Below are 18,578 nucleotides of genomic sequence, written 5' to 3'. Positions count from 1 at the left end.
CACTAGATTTATTTTATTTCCACACTTCGAGTCACTAGTTTCTTTCAAGCATGCTAATAGAGTCGAGGTGTCAAGAATTTTCCTACTAGTTACTAGTTAGGGAAGCTAATTGGGGCGTTTCGCAAATCTAGTCCTACAGAGTTAGGGAAGTCCTATAAAGGACTAGGTAAGTGTTATTGCCATATGAATCATCCATATTCCCTAAAATATATATAAGCAGAGTACTGAAAACTGATGCACAGACAATAACGGGGGAGAAACTATCATTAATCATAATCGTTTACATAGACTACACAGCAAATTAGGTACATGTATGCAACACACATAGTAGATCCAGCTATTCCAAATAAATTTGCATCTCAGACAGTAAAATACTCCTTGATAGCTTCCAGTACCCGATTTGCTACTTCTGGACCAAACAACCTGGGAAAGCTTGAACCAAGATCAATCTCGATTGTCTTGTTTCTAATGAGACCATCCCTTTTTCTCAGATAAGCTCTTTCTGCCTCTCCCACTTCTCTCTTGGCACAAGCACAATGATCCAACCATATCCCCAACACTTGCTTTGAAATGGGGTCCAAATGGTCCTTGATGATCTCCTCCATGCGTTCTACTCCGCCATTTTCGGTCCCAATGCGAACCATTATGGCTGTAGGAGAGGCAACAGTGCGTATGTAAAGGGAAGAAGAGAAGTACGGTTGAACCTCCGGGACTCTCTCCAGGGCCTGCCTGTGTGTGTCCAGCTGAGTGTCCTCATAAAAAGTTTTGAGATCATCTGACCAAAGCACAAGGTCTTTCCGGGGAGGCAAATCAAGAATGAGAACTAGCATGGTTGGACTACTTCGGATCATTTCAAACACGAAATTTGGTGCATCGGTCGAGCTGTTAAGATAGGCTGAAAGACTTGTTATATCTAAGGACCCTCCTGTTGGTAGCTCAGAATGCACCCAGCTTCCTAATACAAAATCTACCTGAGACAGAGACAAAAGAAATGACCCAATTCAGAACAAAACAATTGTCATCCATTTTCTTCCACACCAATAAATCCATTGCAAGGATGGAGAAAATTAGATGGCAGCACTTCAGCAGTAGCTAACTAGCTATTTGCAGATACAAGTTAATAAATTCAGTGATAACACAAGGTTAACAACAAAGAGAAACAAAACCAAGCATTCACAAAGAGGGAACTCGTTATTTCCATCCGTGCAATACTTGAAGTTGAAGATGCTCCCAAAATACTGATCTTCTATATACAAGAATTGCAAATATAAACATCATTGATCTCATTTCCATCAAGGCTTAAGGCTGCAATTTTAAAGAGACAGTTTGCCAACACTTTGATAGCCTAAAAGTTAGCACCATTGACTAAGCTGAAACACAGAAAAGGACAAGAAATCTACATTGTTCATTTGCTTGCTTTAGCATTTAATCGTTTAATCGAGACATACAATATGTTTGGATTCAAGTTTAGAAGTGTTTAAGAGAGTTTGTCTATTTTCGGTAAAATAACATCAATCTTGTATCTAAAGAGACTCACTTTAGATTGAGTACCTAATTCTCAGCCCAATTATGTAATCTATTTTATGTTTTTTGTAGCCTAGGGTATTTCCATTCACACAAACCTAAGAATCGAAGCCATGAGCACATGAAGCATGCTAATCTGCAACCATAGTATGCTCTGAACAGTAAGATTAAGTAACCCATGAGCTACTAAAACGAATTTCATGAGTAAGATTAAAAAAAGGGAAAATATTTAATGAAGGATTGAGAGAATTACAGGGGAGTTATGATGGGCAGGTCTGATATGCAGGGAAGCTTGGGCAGTGCCATTGTGGCTTTGATAATACTGAACATCAGAGGGGAGCGAGCATGGAAGAAGCTGAGAGTGGAAGCGATTCTCAAGCGTTGAAACGAGATCAAGCATGAGGCTCTTGTGGGAAGATGAAACGAAGGGAAAGTCCAAGAATTTGGTGCGGCCATGGTTGTGGGTCTCCTGGTCCTCCATGAGAGAGCAAGACACAGAAGAAGAAGGTTTAATTCTGAAAGAAGAAGATAAGACAGAGAGCGCTGAATGCCGGAAATGGTTACAGATCATCACTTTCGCTTCCATCATTAATTGCAACTATTCCACAACTCTTCTCCCACACCTTTTAATCCTCATCATTTTTTTTTATCAAGAAATTTACCAAGTAATTATTTTGAACATTAAAAAATTTATATCATATATAATATAATTACTTTTGCTTCCCAAGTAATTTTTTTTTTTTTTTGTATATCTCAAAATTATACTACAGAATTAAAGAAGATGATTTTTTTTTTATCTGAATAAGAGAAACACAGGACAGATAACTTACATACTTGGACATGACTGATGAGGTAAAGCTCAACTCACTAACTAGGTGTCGTGTCTATCCCATTCTGATTTCTGAACAATGGCCCAAAATAATTGTCCATTAGTTCATCCACTATACTACCAAGTACCAAGCATGTTGATGTAATTTTCCTTCAAAGATTAAAGTGAGATTTAGTATTTTTTTATTTTTATAATTTCATAAACTTTATTTTTAATATTTATAATTAAAAACAATTTATTTTAGTTTATATATATACTATTGTTTCTTTTTAATATTTATCGCCCATAAGTGTGAGACTGAGTGAAATTTATGAAATTGTAAAGATTAAAAAAATTAAAATTAAAAATAGCATGTATTAAAATTAAATTAAAATATTTTAAATTACAGAAAGATAAAGTTTATAATATTATAGGATAAAAGGTAATTAAATCTTATAATAAATAGTAAAATGGTCTCGTTAAATGTTTAATTGTTAAATAAAAATTACATATAAGTTTAGTAGTGAAGTTAATTAAAGTGAATTAAAAAAATTACTTTAGTAAATTTCATGATAAAAGTATAAAAATATTCTAAACACCCAAAGCATAAATACAACGAAATTTTTTATTTTTTATTATTTAATTAAGAGATATAAATCACTGTTTTTTTTTATGCAAATCAATATTATATATATATATATATATATATATATATATATATATATATAATTTCTTTCTGTATATACATTCACTAGTTTTTGTACCCTACACAATTTATTGCTAATTTCCGGTTATAATTACCTACAAAAAATTGCGGTTGTTAAAACTTAAATATAGGTTAAATTGTAAATTAATTCATCACGTATGACATTGTATTTTTGCTCAAATTTGTTTAGATAAATTGTATAAACATTTATAAGAGGAAAAAAAATTCTCTAAAAATTAAATTAATTTTTGTATAACCTATTTGGATATTTTTTCATATTAATTTATTGAGAAGTTAATTTTTTATTTCGGAGAATCTTATGAAAAAAATTATTTTAGTTTTTTATTCTTCCATATTTTTTGTTGGATACGTGTATCCAAAACTTTATTCATAGTTCCTACATCAAAAGATTTTATAGTTTAATATGTACATGAAAAAGTATGTAAATTATTGTCTATCATTTATAAATTAAAATTATAATGGTTCCATAATTTTTTTAATATGGAAATTCAAACGAAAAATGATATGTTAAGTATGGATGTAACAATTTTACTAGTTACTATACTACTTATAATTTAGTCATTATGCAATAGAATAGACAATTTGTTTAAGATTATCATACACTAATTATATAGGCAATCATATAAATCATACATGTATAGGGTAGAAATTAATCCGTTAAAAATAAAAACCATTTATAATTATATGCATGCCTTGTATACATATACAATCTACATCACTACATAACAGTATGCAAAATAAACCTTACTCATCGGTCAAGCGACTATATAAGACTTGGCTACAATTGAGTAACCTCAACTAAATAAGTCACCACTAGTATTAGTCACCACCAAAGCATCCAACAAATCCTGTTAATCCTAGTTTGCTCTCAAACCAATGTATGATCATAGCAGCCCCACCATAAGGAAAATATAGGATAAGCTTTTGAACATAATCAACATGTAATAACAACACCGAGTAACAACTTAGTACTAATGTTAAGATATAACAGTTTGGGTATGAGTCTATCACATCATTAACTTAATATTGTTGGGGTTTAGGGTTTAATAATTTAAGTGACTAGACCTTACTAAATTACAATGTGTGACCTATCTCAACCACATTAGATGTTAGGTTTCTCAAAGAGCCTATTTAACAACTTAATTTGATTTCTCATGTCTCGTCACTTAAACTAAAAAAGTTTAGTACTACTGACAAGGTAGAACAACTTAAATATAAGTCTACCACGACACTAGCTTGAAACACTAAGTCACCTATGTGATTAACCCACCAACTACCCTCCAAATACTGTGTCATTTCAATACTCAGTTAAGGACTAAGTCTCCAACTTTGTATTTTACTCGGTTGATCGCTTTATACACGTATGCATCAACTTTACCCAGATACAGATACCACATAAAACCTAGATGAGACAACTTAGAACAATTACCTATTTAAAAGTCAACTTACTTACTAAAGGGTTTCAACTTGAGTTATTAGAGCACCATTGCATATATCCATACAATGGGATATTTAGTTTTCTAAAACAACTCTTATGCTCCTCTAACTTTTATGTATCTCAATAAAGACATGTATCTTCACCATATGTCTAACATCTTAACAACTTAAGCAACTTAAAATAGCACACAACTTTACAACTCAGTCATCTAGCATCTCACAACTTAATAGTATAAACATCATTGTATCAACTTAAAACATATAGATTCATCACCGTACATCATCACCCACACAAATTATTCATCACCATTCAACTATAAAACAACTTATAACGATAATTTTTTTGTCATGCAACTCACACCCGACACCATTCACAAGACACCTGACACCATTAAGACAAGAGGCTGCTTGTCTCACCCACACTTGATTTTAAACTACTCATGCCTAACATGGTTGAGGTAAAAAATCTCTCACCCTCTCGTGTTTTGCATGGCAATAACCTACACTGACCCAATCAGGAAAAAAGCCTCTACCTAACTCATGTTTGATATCACTCCACTAGCATCCAACGTGAATCTAAGTATAGATGATTCTCTCTCCTCATGTTTAGCGTTATTCAAACCACGCTCAATGTGATTTCAACTTGAGATGATTCTCTCCTCACGTTCAGAGTCACTAATCATGCACCCAACATAAGCAAGACAGATACCCCTTGTTGAAGTCACACTCGACGCCTTGAAGGTGCACCCAACATAATATCAATTTTTGTACTTATGTAGAAATTGATTTTGTCCAATCCACCTAAAAAGCAACAATCAATCAACATGCTACTAGGAAAATCACTAATATAAAACATGTAAAACTCATTTGTAACTACCAAAACAATAACATGCAACCACTACATTTCAACAATCATCATCATCAACTCATGAGCAACTTCAAACCACCAAGAACCCAAGTACCATCCCATCTTCATCAAATTAAAGTGTTTGTCGGGTGACACCAATTGTCATGTGACAAAGACCTAGGTGGATCAAGTCACAGTTGGCACATAGCGCTTGGACTACTACGGTAAAGTAGAAAGAGTTACGCTCTGACTAATAACTATAGTTTTTGTCCTAGTGGTAAGTGTTTGATCCAACAATCAATATCAGAGCCAAGGTCCCATGCTTAATTCCTAGCGGGAGTAATGGATGAGGGGAAGATTGTTTGTTGAGTGGCATCAATTATCCTATAATAGAGACCCAAGTGGGTCAAGTCATAGTCAACACATGGGGCTTAGACTATTACATTTAAGTAAAAAGAGTTATGTCTTGACTAATAACTATAACTTTTAGTCTAATGGTAAGCATTCCATCTAACACAAAAATTCAACAACTATATGAACTTTAACAACAAAATCAACATGAAATTCAACAAATAATACAAAAATCAACAAATCACTAGTTTTTTTTTTTTTACCTCTTATTGATCCAAACCAAGAAAAGGAGAGAAAAGGGAAGTTTTGCACATCCTAAGGCTTGAGATTTGTAGCTTCACAAGCTTGAATCAACAATCAATCCACCTAATCAACTATAGGGAGAGTAAAAGAGGAATTAGAGAAGTGAGAAAGGGAAAAGGTTTTTCTCAAGTTCCAGAGAACTTCTCTTTATGATTTTTTTTTAAATATGAACTTATGAAACTCATGTTTTAACCCTTATATACTATTCTTGAAACTAACTCTATTTATCTATGAGTTAACTACCTTATAGACCAACTTAACTCATAAGGTGTCTGGACTACATAGTCCTTATACCACAACTAGTAGTTAAACAATACAAGTCATGAAATCACTCATAATTAAATTAAACATCACAAAACTAACAATGTTACAATGAATAAAAAAAATGCAGATTTTTATTCATTTATTTATATTATTTAATAATAAGAAGAAGAATTATTATTATTATTATTATAATTAAAGAACTAAAATAAAATGTACAACTTTTTTTTTTTGTAAATATTAAAATGAAAAACAAAACTCCATCCAATTATAAAGCAAAGTACAATATCATCGATTATAACTTGACAAATAACATATATCAATTTCTAAACACTTTTTATACATATAAGGATTTAAATGTAGAATTTACATATAAAACTAAATTACACTCCTTAAAAAAATTAGTTAATTTAATTAAAAATATTAAATTTATCAATAATTTAAATTATTTTTAAAATCTTTAACAACCATTAAATAATCTTTTTTTTAACTTAATCATTTCTCATCTAATTAATTAATATTTAAAATAGAGATATGTATATGACACTAAACTATATTTGACATATATTACAATAATTTCGATATTAATTTTGAATGAGATTTAATATATTTTATGTCACTATAACTTATATTTACACTTTTCAATAATATATCATATATTATAAATAAAAATAATTTTTAATAACATATATTATATTATTATAATATATATATATATATATATATTATTACATGATAATTCTTTTTAGTATCTAATCTTAATAAGGTTGAAAGTTTTTAGTAGTATTATTATTTTTAATGTGAAAAGGGTTTATAAGAACAAAGGTAATAGTAAAATACTAGCCACGTTGCATTGTTTCTAAGCAAATCATGTGTTAGCCTTTGTATTTATATTTCTTATTTCTTTCCATAAATAATATGTATTTATATTTCTTATTTATCTAATGGTAATCAAAATAATTTTTATTTAAAATATTAAGTATTTATTTAATAAAAAAACTTAACGTGCCAGAATGTGTAAAAGTAAAACTGCAAGAGGTTTTTAGAGGTTGCAAGAGCCAAGAGGGTGTTCATATTTTTAATAATTTTCTTTCATGGAGTAAGATTCCTTTGTTAGTTAATATTTCATTGTTTCTATTTTAAAGGTTTTTAATTTGAACTTTTAGCCTCTTAATACACAATAAAAAAATAAAACTGAAAAAAAAAATTGTAGTTAATGGAAGTTGACTCAGCCATCCTTTACAGTTTCACTCAACAAGTTGATGAAACTGACACAGCACGTGAATGTTAACACGTCACGTCTATTTATATATATGCTTATGAAAAATCATACGTTGCACGTTACACCCACATGGATTAGTTTGGTCTTTATACTAAAATATAACCCTTTAACCATAAATTAACAATGATGTCTTAATATGAAATTTGTAATATTTTTAGTATTACTTCTTCTATAATACAATCGCTTCCCAAAAAAACTGCGTGAAATGGACTTTTTTCCTATGTGAAAAATATACTCAAATATATAAGTTTATTATGTTTCTTTTAATTAAGTGGAAAGGGATTAAATCAAAGAGAGAGAGTGATTTATTCCGAGAGAAGAAAAAAATAACAGTAATTAGAAATTTAGGTCGTATATTTACCAAACAACATTTATTGAATTGTAACTAAAGATTCGCTCCCATTGAATTTGACTAATTTTTTGACAATAAATTTGTAGGTTATGATGTTTTATATTCAATAATTGAATCTTATATAGGAAGTCTGAAGTGAGAGAAAAATGTCTTATAGGGATAATTCTATTTTGAAAATTTTTCTATCTTATTTCTTATTTATAAGCAATTTTGATTGATTTATTTTGATTGATTGTAAATATTGTTTAATGTGTTTATTGAAGATTCTCTTGTACCTTTATTAAACATAGTTTTACCTTAAGGAATCTTTTAAGATTAAAACTATTTGTGTCTTTTATGCATTCAATTTATCTATTTTTATTCTATTTTATTGGTGTCCCTTGTTGATGTTACAAATAGGAGATTTAATTTTTGTTGCGTAAGTTATTGTTATTGTGTAGACTTTCCTCTCTATCAAGAACCACACTATCATTCTATAAGTAAGAAATGAAATAATGAAAAAAAATATAAATACAAAGGAAATTGAGCAAAAACAACACATATTATTCATGAAAAGAAATAATAATAATAATAATAATAATAATAATAATAATAATAATAACTTCTTCACCTGTTAGATGAAAAAGAAATAATCGATATATAAATAAAAATAATTTTTATGAAAGTAATTTTAGAAACTGTTTATTAATTAGAGTTTTTTAAAAATAATTTTTAGGAATTTTATAAACATTTTATCTGTTTTAATTTATCTTTTTATATTATTTTTAAATTAAATTTTAATATTTTAAAATAAATTATGAATAATTAAAATAACTTTGTATCACACTATAATACAAAATTTTAAATATAATACAATTTATTTAGTTAAATATATTTTAATATGATATTTATTTATACAAATAATTTATTATAAATTTTAATTATATAAAGTAAATATTTAATATGTGAATAGAATAAACTAAACTACTAGTGGGTTTAAATTTATTGACACTATAAAAGAAAAATGAAAGAGTTGAAAGAAAAGAAAAGACAAAAACGGTGGCGCGCACGACATGAGGAGAATTTATATTTATGGAGATAACGTAAAATAGTATTTTGTTTTGTGTTATTTTGACGTTGACGAAGACATGGAAGGTGGAAGTCAATGGTAATAAGCATGGATGAGTAGAAAATACGTTTGGGGATTGGGATCAAGGTAAGCCATAAGTGGAGCACAATAATCAAATACTATAGCTTTCTAAATTTAATGTTTTCATAATATCATCAATGTTGACTAAGTCACATGGCATACTACTTTGAATTAAAAGGGTCACATCTAAATGCCACCCATGCTCATTTACGTGAGGATAATTACACCTATTTATTGCCTTTCAATGTTCATCTTCAAGTTAGAAAAATAAATAAATATTTATGTGGGATAGACAAATAGTAGCAAATAATAAATAAATATTTAATTTTAGAATCGAAAATACGATATTATGTAATTACTTTTATTTATTCTTCTTTTTAACAAAAAAAATATTTCTTAACTTATTATATATTTTTGACTTAATATATTTTTTCCTTAAGTTTAAGATAATTTTATTTTTAATTTTTCAAATTTAAAAATTAGCTTTTTTAATTTTTATAATTTCAAAAAAACTTGTTTTAATTTTTATACTTAAATTTTGTCAAAAAAATCTTTTAAATATTATCATATAAAATTTATTTATCAATATTTTTATTAATAAAAATATTACATTATACTTTGTTGATGTTATATAACTATCTTAATTAAAGTTATTGAGAATATGAGGAACTAAAATAATTTTTTTTTTACTTTTTTTATTTTAGGTGCATATTATTGAAGGAGTCTACACTTCACATTCTAAGAGATTGTCTTGACAAGTATGGAGGAGGACATTATTCAAAACTTCTACAATATGACAGTTGGCAGAGATAAGGGTAGGGCACTTGCTTCCACTACTATTTGACACATACATATATATTTTTTTATTTAAAAATAATATATTTTAAAAAATAAAAATTATATTATAATAATATATATATATATATATATATATATATATGTTTAAATCATCATATATATATAAAATATAGATTCGGAGAATATATTTATTCGTTTGATGTCTGTTAAATTTTTGAAAGAGATTAATTCTCTTATGTGATAAAAAATACTCCTTAATAATGAATCAATTTTTGATAAAAATAAAATTTGTAGTATGTATCTTTATCTTTTGTGTTTTCTATTTATTTTATACGTTGATTAAAAAAATTAAAATAGTAAAATTGTATATGTTGGCATGCATGTAGTAAACTAGGCCTAGGTTGCGAAAAGATCTTCCTCTAGGAATAATAGTTAGCAAATGGTGTCTTGGTCACCACCACCTATATTGGTAACACGGTGAACGTTAATACAAATGGTAGCTCTATTATTGGTGAATCACGGATCTCAGGTTTTAGGGGTTTATACGTGATTCTTGTGGCGCATGGCTTTGGGGATGTACTTGTTGGCGTACGTGGGAGGTTGGTTTCAAAGAGATTATTTGTGAGTTGGATCTGAAACTAGTAACTGATAACATGTCACATGGCATATCTACATGCGGGAATCATCAACAAAATTTGTTCTTCTACAAATGATGAATGGACTCTCTCCTTCTTTACCCACACTCTACGTGAAGACAGACAATCAAGGAGCAGATTGGCTTCATTGGTTGACTAAATATGGTTCTCGTAATTAATGATGATAGTTGGGTGTTGTGGAAATTGTTTCCCTTTCCAATCCAACACTTTGTATCACTAGATACTCAAAGATTATCTTTTGTTAAACAGTAGTTTGTATTTGGAATCTTGTTCCTTTAATCTTTCTGAAGGATAAGAAAAAATCAAATTGTCGGCATATACTCAAAACCATTATGTGTTTTTCAAAAAATTATTCAAGTGTAAAGTATACATCATACTAATAGATATATTCACAAAAAGTTCATATTGATATATAGTAATAAATCATCAAATTCGTCAAGTGATATTGGTAAATAGCAAAAAAAAAAAAAAAGTTCCGATATCTTTCAAAAAGTTCATATTGATATAATTATCAATTATATCATAATTTGTTAGTTTATTGTTGAGTGTGTACAAGCATTATATAGGATTAAAAGTTATTTAATCTTATTTTACCTTGTTATTACCCTGTTATCATATTCCGATATCTTTGATACCATGTCTTTATATTATTTTATTAGTTATGTTAAACATAAATTTCTTAATTCATCTTAAACATAAAACAAAATAAGATAACATATATATAGCATCCAATTGATTATTTATCGTGAATATACATTATATAGTAAAAGAGATTATCAGGTTGTTATGCTACGTTATTAACTTATTCATTCTTATCCATCGAATTATCTTTTAAATAATTATTATAAAAATTAATAATATTATTATGCATGTTTTTCTATAATATATAATATATATAATTAGATAATAATATAAAGAAGTATGGCGCACTATAAAATGTACCCAATAAAAGAATTAAAGTGTTATTTTTGTTAATAATTTTTTTCTTCCAATTAATCTTATTCAAACCTTGAAAAATTAGTCTTATTCAAGATTTATTTTTGACAAAAATCTTATTCAAGACCTAATATGGCAATATATCAGATATTAAATGTGAATGATATTCTTTCAGAGAAACTCTAAAAGTCTATCGGTTGATGACAACTCATTCAATACTGTGGTTCTAATAATATTTTTTATTAGTTAAAATTTATTAAAAATCTCACTTTTTTAATAAATCTTTAAAATTTATTAAAAATCTCACTTTTTTTAATAAATAATTTTATTGTTAAAGCTGATTCAAATTTATGATTTTTAACAATATCAAAGATAAAACATGCTATACTTAAACATAACGTGCCTAGTATTTTTGATAAACTTCCTCTGGATTTATATATAAAAAATATTTTTATTTTAAATTTAAATATAAGTAAATTTTGAATAAGTTAAATTTATTTAATATTTTTAATATAAAAATATAAAATACATAAAAACATTGTACATAATAAATGTTATTAAAAATATTTTAATAAATTTAAGTATATAACTTATATAAAATAGTGAAATATTTAACTATTTTTCTTAAATTAGTTATTTTTATTTATACATATATTATAAATATAGAGAGAGTATAATTAATATATTTTTGCTGTCACCAGCATGCAATATTAAAGACGATTTGGTTAAATATAAGGAAGCAACCTTAAAATCCGCCTCTTATATCTCTTCCTTGAATATAGCTGATATTTTGCGATCATGCTTACGTAAAATTTGAATCAACCCCACTAAATAGGCCAGGCACATGTTTCCTGTAACCTCCTACTGTTCCACACATCCCTATATAAGCATGCCGACAATGTAACCTATTCTCGTGCTCCAAACAGGAGAGAGAGAGACCACACACACACATCCACAACTCTGCAATGGATGATGGGGTCGTCCACCATTCCAAACTTCCCATACCCGCTGGTAACGTTACTACACATTTCCTATATCATCTCTCACTTAATATTTCTTGTCGTTACATAATAAAACTGTTACAGATTGTTTCATGTTTCATGTTTCATGTTTCATGTTTCAGTTTCCAATGTTCTTTATGTGTTAATTAAGACATGAAATTGCTTCGAGTTTGAATGTTAGCTACAGAATTTTGTTAGTTAAATATTGGTTAATGGAATCAGTCCAACAATATTAAAATAATGTTTGGTGCTTAGAATCAAATTTATGGGTATTAAAATAATATTTGATAATGAATATTAATGTTGTTGCAGAAGAAAATGAGGTGGATGACTCTCCCATTGAGCAGGTGAGGCTAACAGTTCCAATAACGGACGACCCTACACAGCCTGCACTAACATTCAGGACATGGACATTGGGGTTGGCATCATGCATTATTCTCTCATTCGTGAACCAGTTCTTCGGTTACAGAACCACCCCTCTGTTTGTTTCTTCTGTGTCAGCGCAGATTGTCTCTCTCCCACTTGGCAAGTTCATGGCGGCGACGCTTCCCACCAAAGCCTTTCGTTTACCCTTCACCAAATGGTCCTTCTCCTTCAACCCTGGTCCCTTCAATTTGAAGGAACATGCACTCATTACCATCTTTGCCAGCGCTGGATCCAGCGGTGTCTATGCCATTAATATTATCACAATTGTTAAGGCTTTCTATCACAGGAGTATCCATCCACTCGCTGCTTTTCTGTTGGCACTGTCCACCCAGGTGAACCAACATTCATTATTAATTAATTTGGTTGTTGAATATAAATGTTTTTCGGTGCAAAAAGTTAATAAACAAATCAAAACTCATTAGTGTCACAGTAATTATACATCAACGTCCTTTGTATTTTTAGGTGGAAATATGATGATAGACAGAGAAAAGGTATAAGAGAAAAAAACCGACAGATATATACTAGGATAAAAAAATTTAATAGGTTGTGCGAAAAAAAAACAAAACAGAAAGAGATAAAAGAGAAAATTGAATAAAAATAAGGTAGAAGAGAAAGTATGTACTTTTTCAAATGTAATAAATGATTGGATTTCTCTTTAAACGGTTAAATAGTAGTAAATAATTAGATTCCAATTTTAAATTTTGTGTATCTTATTTTTTATTCTAATGGTTATTAATTGATTGGAGTGAAAATATGAAGATAGAAATGGAGAAAAAAAATAAAATGAGGTAAAAATTAAATTGTAGAGAATATAGATATACTAATTGAAGTACCTTTGTTTGGTTTTATCTTTTATGGCAATTAGCCAAAAGAAGGAGCCATTTCAAATATGGTTAGTCTACTAAACTGTATCCTTGAGATTTTAGATGCTTGGTTATGGATGGGCTGGGATTTTCAGAAAATTCCTTGTGGATTCCCCGTACATGTGGTGGCCTTCAAATCTTGTCCAGGTGTCTCTATTTAGGTATTTCGTTATTCTTTCTTGTTTTGAGCTTTTGGAAATAGAAAGCAATTATAATTGTTTTTATTGGATATATATGAATGGAAGATATTATCAACACATTTAATTTTGGGATATTCACTTTCCTATTTGAGAAATAATTTTTTTCACAATACTCTTAAACAAATTAAGAAAATTAGTTATTTGCAAAGGACGAATAATTGAATGTAGTATTATTAAAATCGGCTTGGATGGATCGATCAATTTGGTTGGACCAGTTACCGATGGCACAACTGGCTTGGGGTGGAACTCAAGTCTTTTGGATATTTAAATGGGCATATATAGAACAAGAATAATAAAATTATACGTACTAAGGTCTAATTCTAATAACATTAATTATGGTGTTCAAGTTTTGATTAACAGTTAATTGTTGTTCTTGTATGGTAGGGCATTTCATGAAAAGGAGAAAAGGCCTAAAGGAGGAAACACAAGGCTGCAATTCTTTTTCCTGGTGTTTGTGGCAAGCTTTGCTTATTACGTTATTCCAGGCTACCTTTTCCAAGCAATATCAACAATCTCCTTAGTTTGCTTGATATGGAAAAACTCTATAGTTGCTCAACAAATTGGTTCAGGCATGAAGGGCCTTGGCATTGGTTCATTTGGCCTGGACTGGAACACCGTGGCTGGCTTCTTAGGCAGTCCTTTGGCTTCTCCTGGATTCGCCATCATCAACACACTCGTTGGATTTGGGCTGTTCCTTTATGTACTGATTCCCATTTCCTATTGGAACAACGTGTATGATGCCAAGAAGTTCCCCATCATCAGTTCTCACACGTTTGATTCCTCCGGCGCTGTGTATAATGTCACTCGGATTCTCGATGCTAAAACTTTTGATATTGATATGGACAGATATAACAACTACAGCAAGCTCTATCTTAGCATCACATTTGCTTTCGACTATGGATTGAGCTTTGCAACTCTGACTGCCACTATTTCACATGTTGTCCTCTTCCATGGAAAGTAAGTTTTGTTTAGTTGTGTGGACAAAACTGGCATACAGTTTCATAAGATCATACATTTGAGTTTCACCTAGATAATTCGTATAATAAATGATTTCATCAAATACTAACATGAATTACTGAAATAAAACTCTAATTTTAATTAAAAAATAGTATTAAAAATACTTATAAATCTGCATCTAAGTTTTAGTCTAATATCATAGGTACTGATTATGCTTTTCTCGAATCAAAAGTTGGAAATTGTTATTAAGAAAAAATATAGCACTAATCGAGTGGATAACAATATTACTAGTGTATCTAAACGGCTTCTATGTATTTCATTTTGTATAACAAACCATCTAACTGTTCCGGTGACTATCTATTTGAAAGGACGGTTTACCAAATGTGGAAGAAGACAGCATCTGCACTGAAAGAAGAAGGATTTGGAGATGTGCACACAAGAATTATGAAGAGAAACTATAACCAAGTACCTGAATGGTGGTTTGTCAGCATTTTGGTTTTAATGATTGGTCTAGCCTTGCTAACATGTGAAGGCTTTGGCAAGCAACTCCAATTGCCATGGTGGGGAGTCTTAATGTCTCTATTAATTGCGTTAGTTTTCACTTTGCCAGTTGGGGTCATTCAAGCAACAACCAATATGGTAATGCCCATTGTCCAAGTTGAAAAAAGTTTTACATGTGCTTCGTATGGTTTTCATTTCAACATTATACAGTTTATCATTGTTTCAAAGGCTGTCTTTCTCACCATAGAGTAACTTTCTTTGCAGCAAACTGGACTCAACGTGATTACAGAGTTAATAATTGGGTACATTTACCCAGGAAGGCCCCTTGCTAATGTAGCCTTCAAGACATACGGGTACATCAGCATGGCACAGGCACTCGGGTTCCTTGGTGACTTCAAATTAGGCCACTATATGAAAATTCCTCCAAGATCTATGTTCGTCGTGCAGGTAGGATTGTTGTGGATGCAACTATAAATAAGAGTCAATGCGAATTATCGAGTAAAAACTTCAATTATGATCGAATAACTGTAGCAACCGTATTGCATGCAAGTTTTATCTTATAAAATATTATTCAATATATCTAATGTTAGGCAATTTGTTTTGTGTTCAGTTGGTAGGTACCGTAGTTGCTTCAACTGTGTGCTTTGGCACAGCATGGTGGCTTCTAACAAGTATTCCAAACATATGTGATGAAGCAAATTTGCCAAGTGGTAGTCCATGGACTTGCCCTGGTGACGATGTGTTTTACAATGCTTCAATCATATGGGGAGTGGTGGGGCCAAAGAGAATGTTCACCAAGGCTGGCATTTACCCTGGCTTGAATTGGTTTTTCCTCATTGGATTACTTGCTCCTGTTCCAGTGTGGCTGCTTGCTCGCAAGTTCCCCAACCACAAGTGGATTGAGCTCATCAACATGCCCCTCATCATTTCTGGTGCCAATGGTATTCCACCAGCCAGATCAGTCAACTACATAACTTGGGGTATTGTGGGGTTATTCTTCAACATATATATTTACAGGAAGTTCAAGGCATGGTGGGCTAGACACACTTACATCCTCTCAGCTGCTTTGGATGCTGGTATTGCTTTCATGGGTGTGTTGCTCTATTTTGCCCTCCAAAGTTATGATATCTTTGGTCCAGTTTGGTGGGGTCAAGATGCTGATGACCACTGCCCTTTGGCCAAGTGCCCCACAGCTCCAGGAGTAATTGCTAGTGGATGCCCTGTTCTATGATCACATTGCTTATCACAAATCAGTAGAATGATTGTGGTTTACTTTTACGCCTTCTCTCTTTCAATTCATTGTAAAAAGCCAATAGGAAGTTGAACAAGCTGTACAAATTGTTATGTTAGCAGCGGCCAGCGCAAGCAATTTTTTAAAATAATCATTGATATATGTTTGACTTCGATCCTTCTCTGAGTTATTCTATTCTTTCCAATCAAATTTGGTCAAACGTAATAAGCCAAGAACAAACTCATGCTGGCCACAAACATCATTGTTGGAAGTAGGAAAAATGGAAAACCCAATTGATAAAACGTCCTCACATCACAGATGCATACCAATCCTACTCACTTGCAGACTCCACATTGTTTTTTTTCAATCAAGTAGGCTGCACATTGTTCGGACTTGTGAAAGGAACATTTTTCAGAAAATTTTATTTATAATTTATAATATACTGTATGAATTTGTAAAATACATCAGTAATTCAATATCATAACTCGTTGTACTTCCTCTCAACCTATATATAAATAAATAAATAATTTTACTCATAAAAAAAAGTAATTAAATATATTTATCTTTTATAATTTTACATAAAATATATATTATATTTTTAAAATATCTTTAATCATATTTATCATTAAGTGTGCTTTCATTTATTGTTTTAGGGGTATTTTAAACTAAAAACACTCCAAAAATTTATTTTTTGAGTATTTCCTTTTAATTATATGTACATTCAGAAGGAGCAGTCTATATAATGTCTGTTTCAATTTCCCACTCACTCAATAATTCTACATTAAAACTTTGGTAGTAAACTGTCAAAGGAAATACTTAAATGTTGTAACTCTCATCTTTACCATTTACTCCATGGTATTAATTTTATTTTTATTCTCTATCAAAGATAGTGAGAATATTTGTTTCTTATTATTAAATAATAATAAATATATATATTTTCACTCACCGGTTAAACTCTTAATTATTATTTATCAAATTTATTGGTGTTATTGTCTTTACTGTTATAATGACGTTAAAAGTTTCGTACCTCCTACCTCCCTGATTAGGATGTTATTATCATTTCATTCTCTAGTAATTTCTGTCTAGAATTAGTGTGTTATTGTCAATTAATTAAACAAAAAAAATATTTATATCACATATATTTCATATCTACAAATTTAATAAAATTCATATATGTCTTTAAAAAGTAAAAAAAATTAATATAATAATTAAATTATAGACAATTGAACTACATAAATTAATATATAATTTTAAATTAAAAAATTATATAAATTATTTAATTTAAATGTATATCAATAAATTATGTTAATTTAATAGTCATTAAGTAGGAATAAAAATAGGATATGTGACTTTAAAGTTTTTTTTAGGTTTGTCATGACATTTTTTTAAAACTTTGGTTTAATTTATTAGTTTATTTAAAAACTTATTTTATGTTAATAATATTAAATAGATCAATAAATTTAATTTTAAATAAACCAAGGAATCTATTTTTAAATATGTATGCGAGTTTTTGTTATTTTTTATGATAAAAATAATAATTTATCCCGTTGTTATTAAAATTTAGAATTTAAAATAAAAATAAGAAATTGGCATGAGAGAGAAAACAAATACAAAATCATCTAAACTCCCGTAGAGTTATAGTAAAAGAAGATAATCTTATTTAAAAAAATCTTTCTAAATATTTCCTATATTTTATATGAATTATTTTAAATAAACAAAAATTAAGATGAAGAAAAGAGTAAGTGAAGATGCAATTACTAGATTTTTTTTTCTTAGATTTTGTACGATTAATTAAGTTTTAAAAATGTCAAAAATACTAATAATTTTATTTTATTTTATTAAATTTATTTATTAATTATATTATTAATAATATAATATGTATATTATTTTTTATTATATTACAGATAAATAAGTTGATCTATTAGATCTCTAATAAACATTTTTATAAATTTAAGTCTAACCTTTTAAAATTAATAGACTTTTTAAAA

The 18,578-nt window shown here is 29.3% G+C and overlaps 2 protein-coding genes across 2 annotated transcripts; one reads left to right on the top strand and one right to left on the bottom strand.

The window, feature by feature from the left end:
• Window positions 1–241: 241 nt before the first annotated feature.
• ACD2 (accelerated cell death 2 (ACD2)) lies at window positions 242–2,151 on the bottom strand. The gene is made up of 2 exons (XM_020369518.3): window positions 1,778–2,151; window positions 242–971 (listed from the first exon to the last, which is right to left on the bottom strand). Exons 1-2 carry the CDS (start codon window positions 2,111–2,113, stop codon window positions 360–362), a joined length of 948 nt encoding a protein of 315 aa, XP_020225107.1. The 5' UTR covers window positions 2,114–2,151; the 3' UTR covers window positions 242–359.
• A 10,122-nt stretch (window positions 2,152–12,273) lies between these two features.
• On the top strand, window positions 12,274–16,780 carry LOC109806907 (oligopeptide transporter 1). The gene is made up of 7 exons (XM_020369441.3): window positions 12,274–12,422; window positions 12,725–13,170; window positions 13,765–13,862; window positions 14,286–14,858; window positions 15,227–15,497; window positions 15,624–15,806; window positions 15,970–16,780. The coding sequence occupies exons 1-7, from the start codon at window positions 12,377–12,379 to the stop codon at window positions 16,588–16,590; spliced, it is 2,238 nt and encodes a 745-aa protein (XP_020225030.2). The 5' UTR covers window positions 12,274–12,376; the 3' UTR covers window positions 16,591–16,780.
• The last annotated feature ends 1,798 nt before the right edge of the window (window positions 16,781–18,578 follow it).

Source organism: Cajanus cajan, chromosome 9 (assembly GCF_000230855.2).
Source record: "Cajanus cajan strain Asha chromosome 9, NIPB_CcT2T_4, whole genome shotgun sequence".
NCBI lineage: Eukaryota > Viridiplantae > Streptophyta > Magnoliopsida > Fabales > Fabaceae > Cajanus > Cajanus cajan.
This window is presented reverse-complemented; position numbering and strand designations above follow the sequence as displayed.

Bases quoted from the DNA above. Each gene is read 5' to 3' on its own strand.
- ACD2 (XM_020369518.3), bottom strand. From the start codon at position 2,113: ATGATGGAAGCGAAAGTGATGATCTGTAACCATTTCCGGCATTCAGCG. The intron at 972-1,777 runs GTAATTCTCTCA...TCTCTGTCTCAG, and splicing joins CTGCCCATCATAACTCCCCT to GTAGATTTTGTATTAGGAAG.
- LOC109806907 (XM_020369441.3), top strand. From the start codon at position 12,377: ATGGATGATGGGGTCGTCCACCATTCCAAACTTCCCATACCCGCTG. The intron at 13,171-13,764 runs GTGAACCAACAT...TTGAGATTTTAG, and splicing joins TGTTGGCACTGTCCACCCAG to ATGCTTGGTTATGGATGGGC. The intron at 13,863-14,285 runs GTATTTCGTTAT...CTTGTATGGTAG, and splicing joins GTCCAGGTGTCTCTATTTAG to GGCATTTCATGAAAAGGAGA.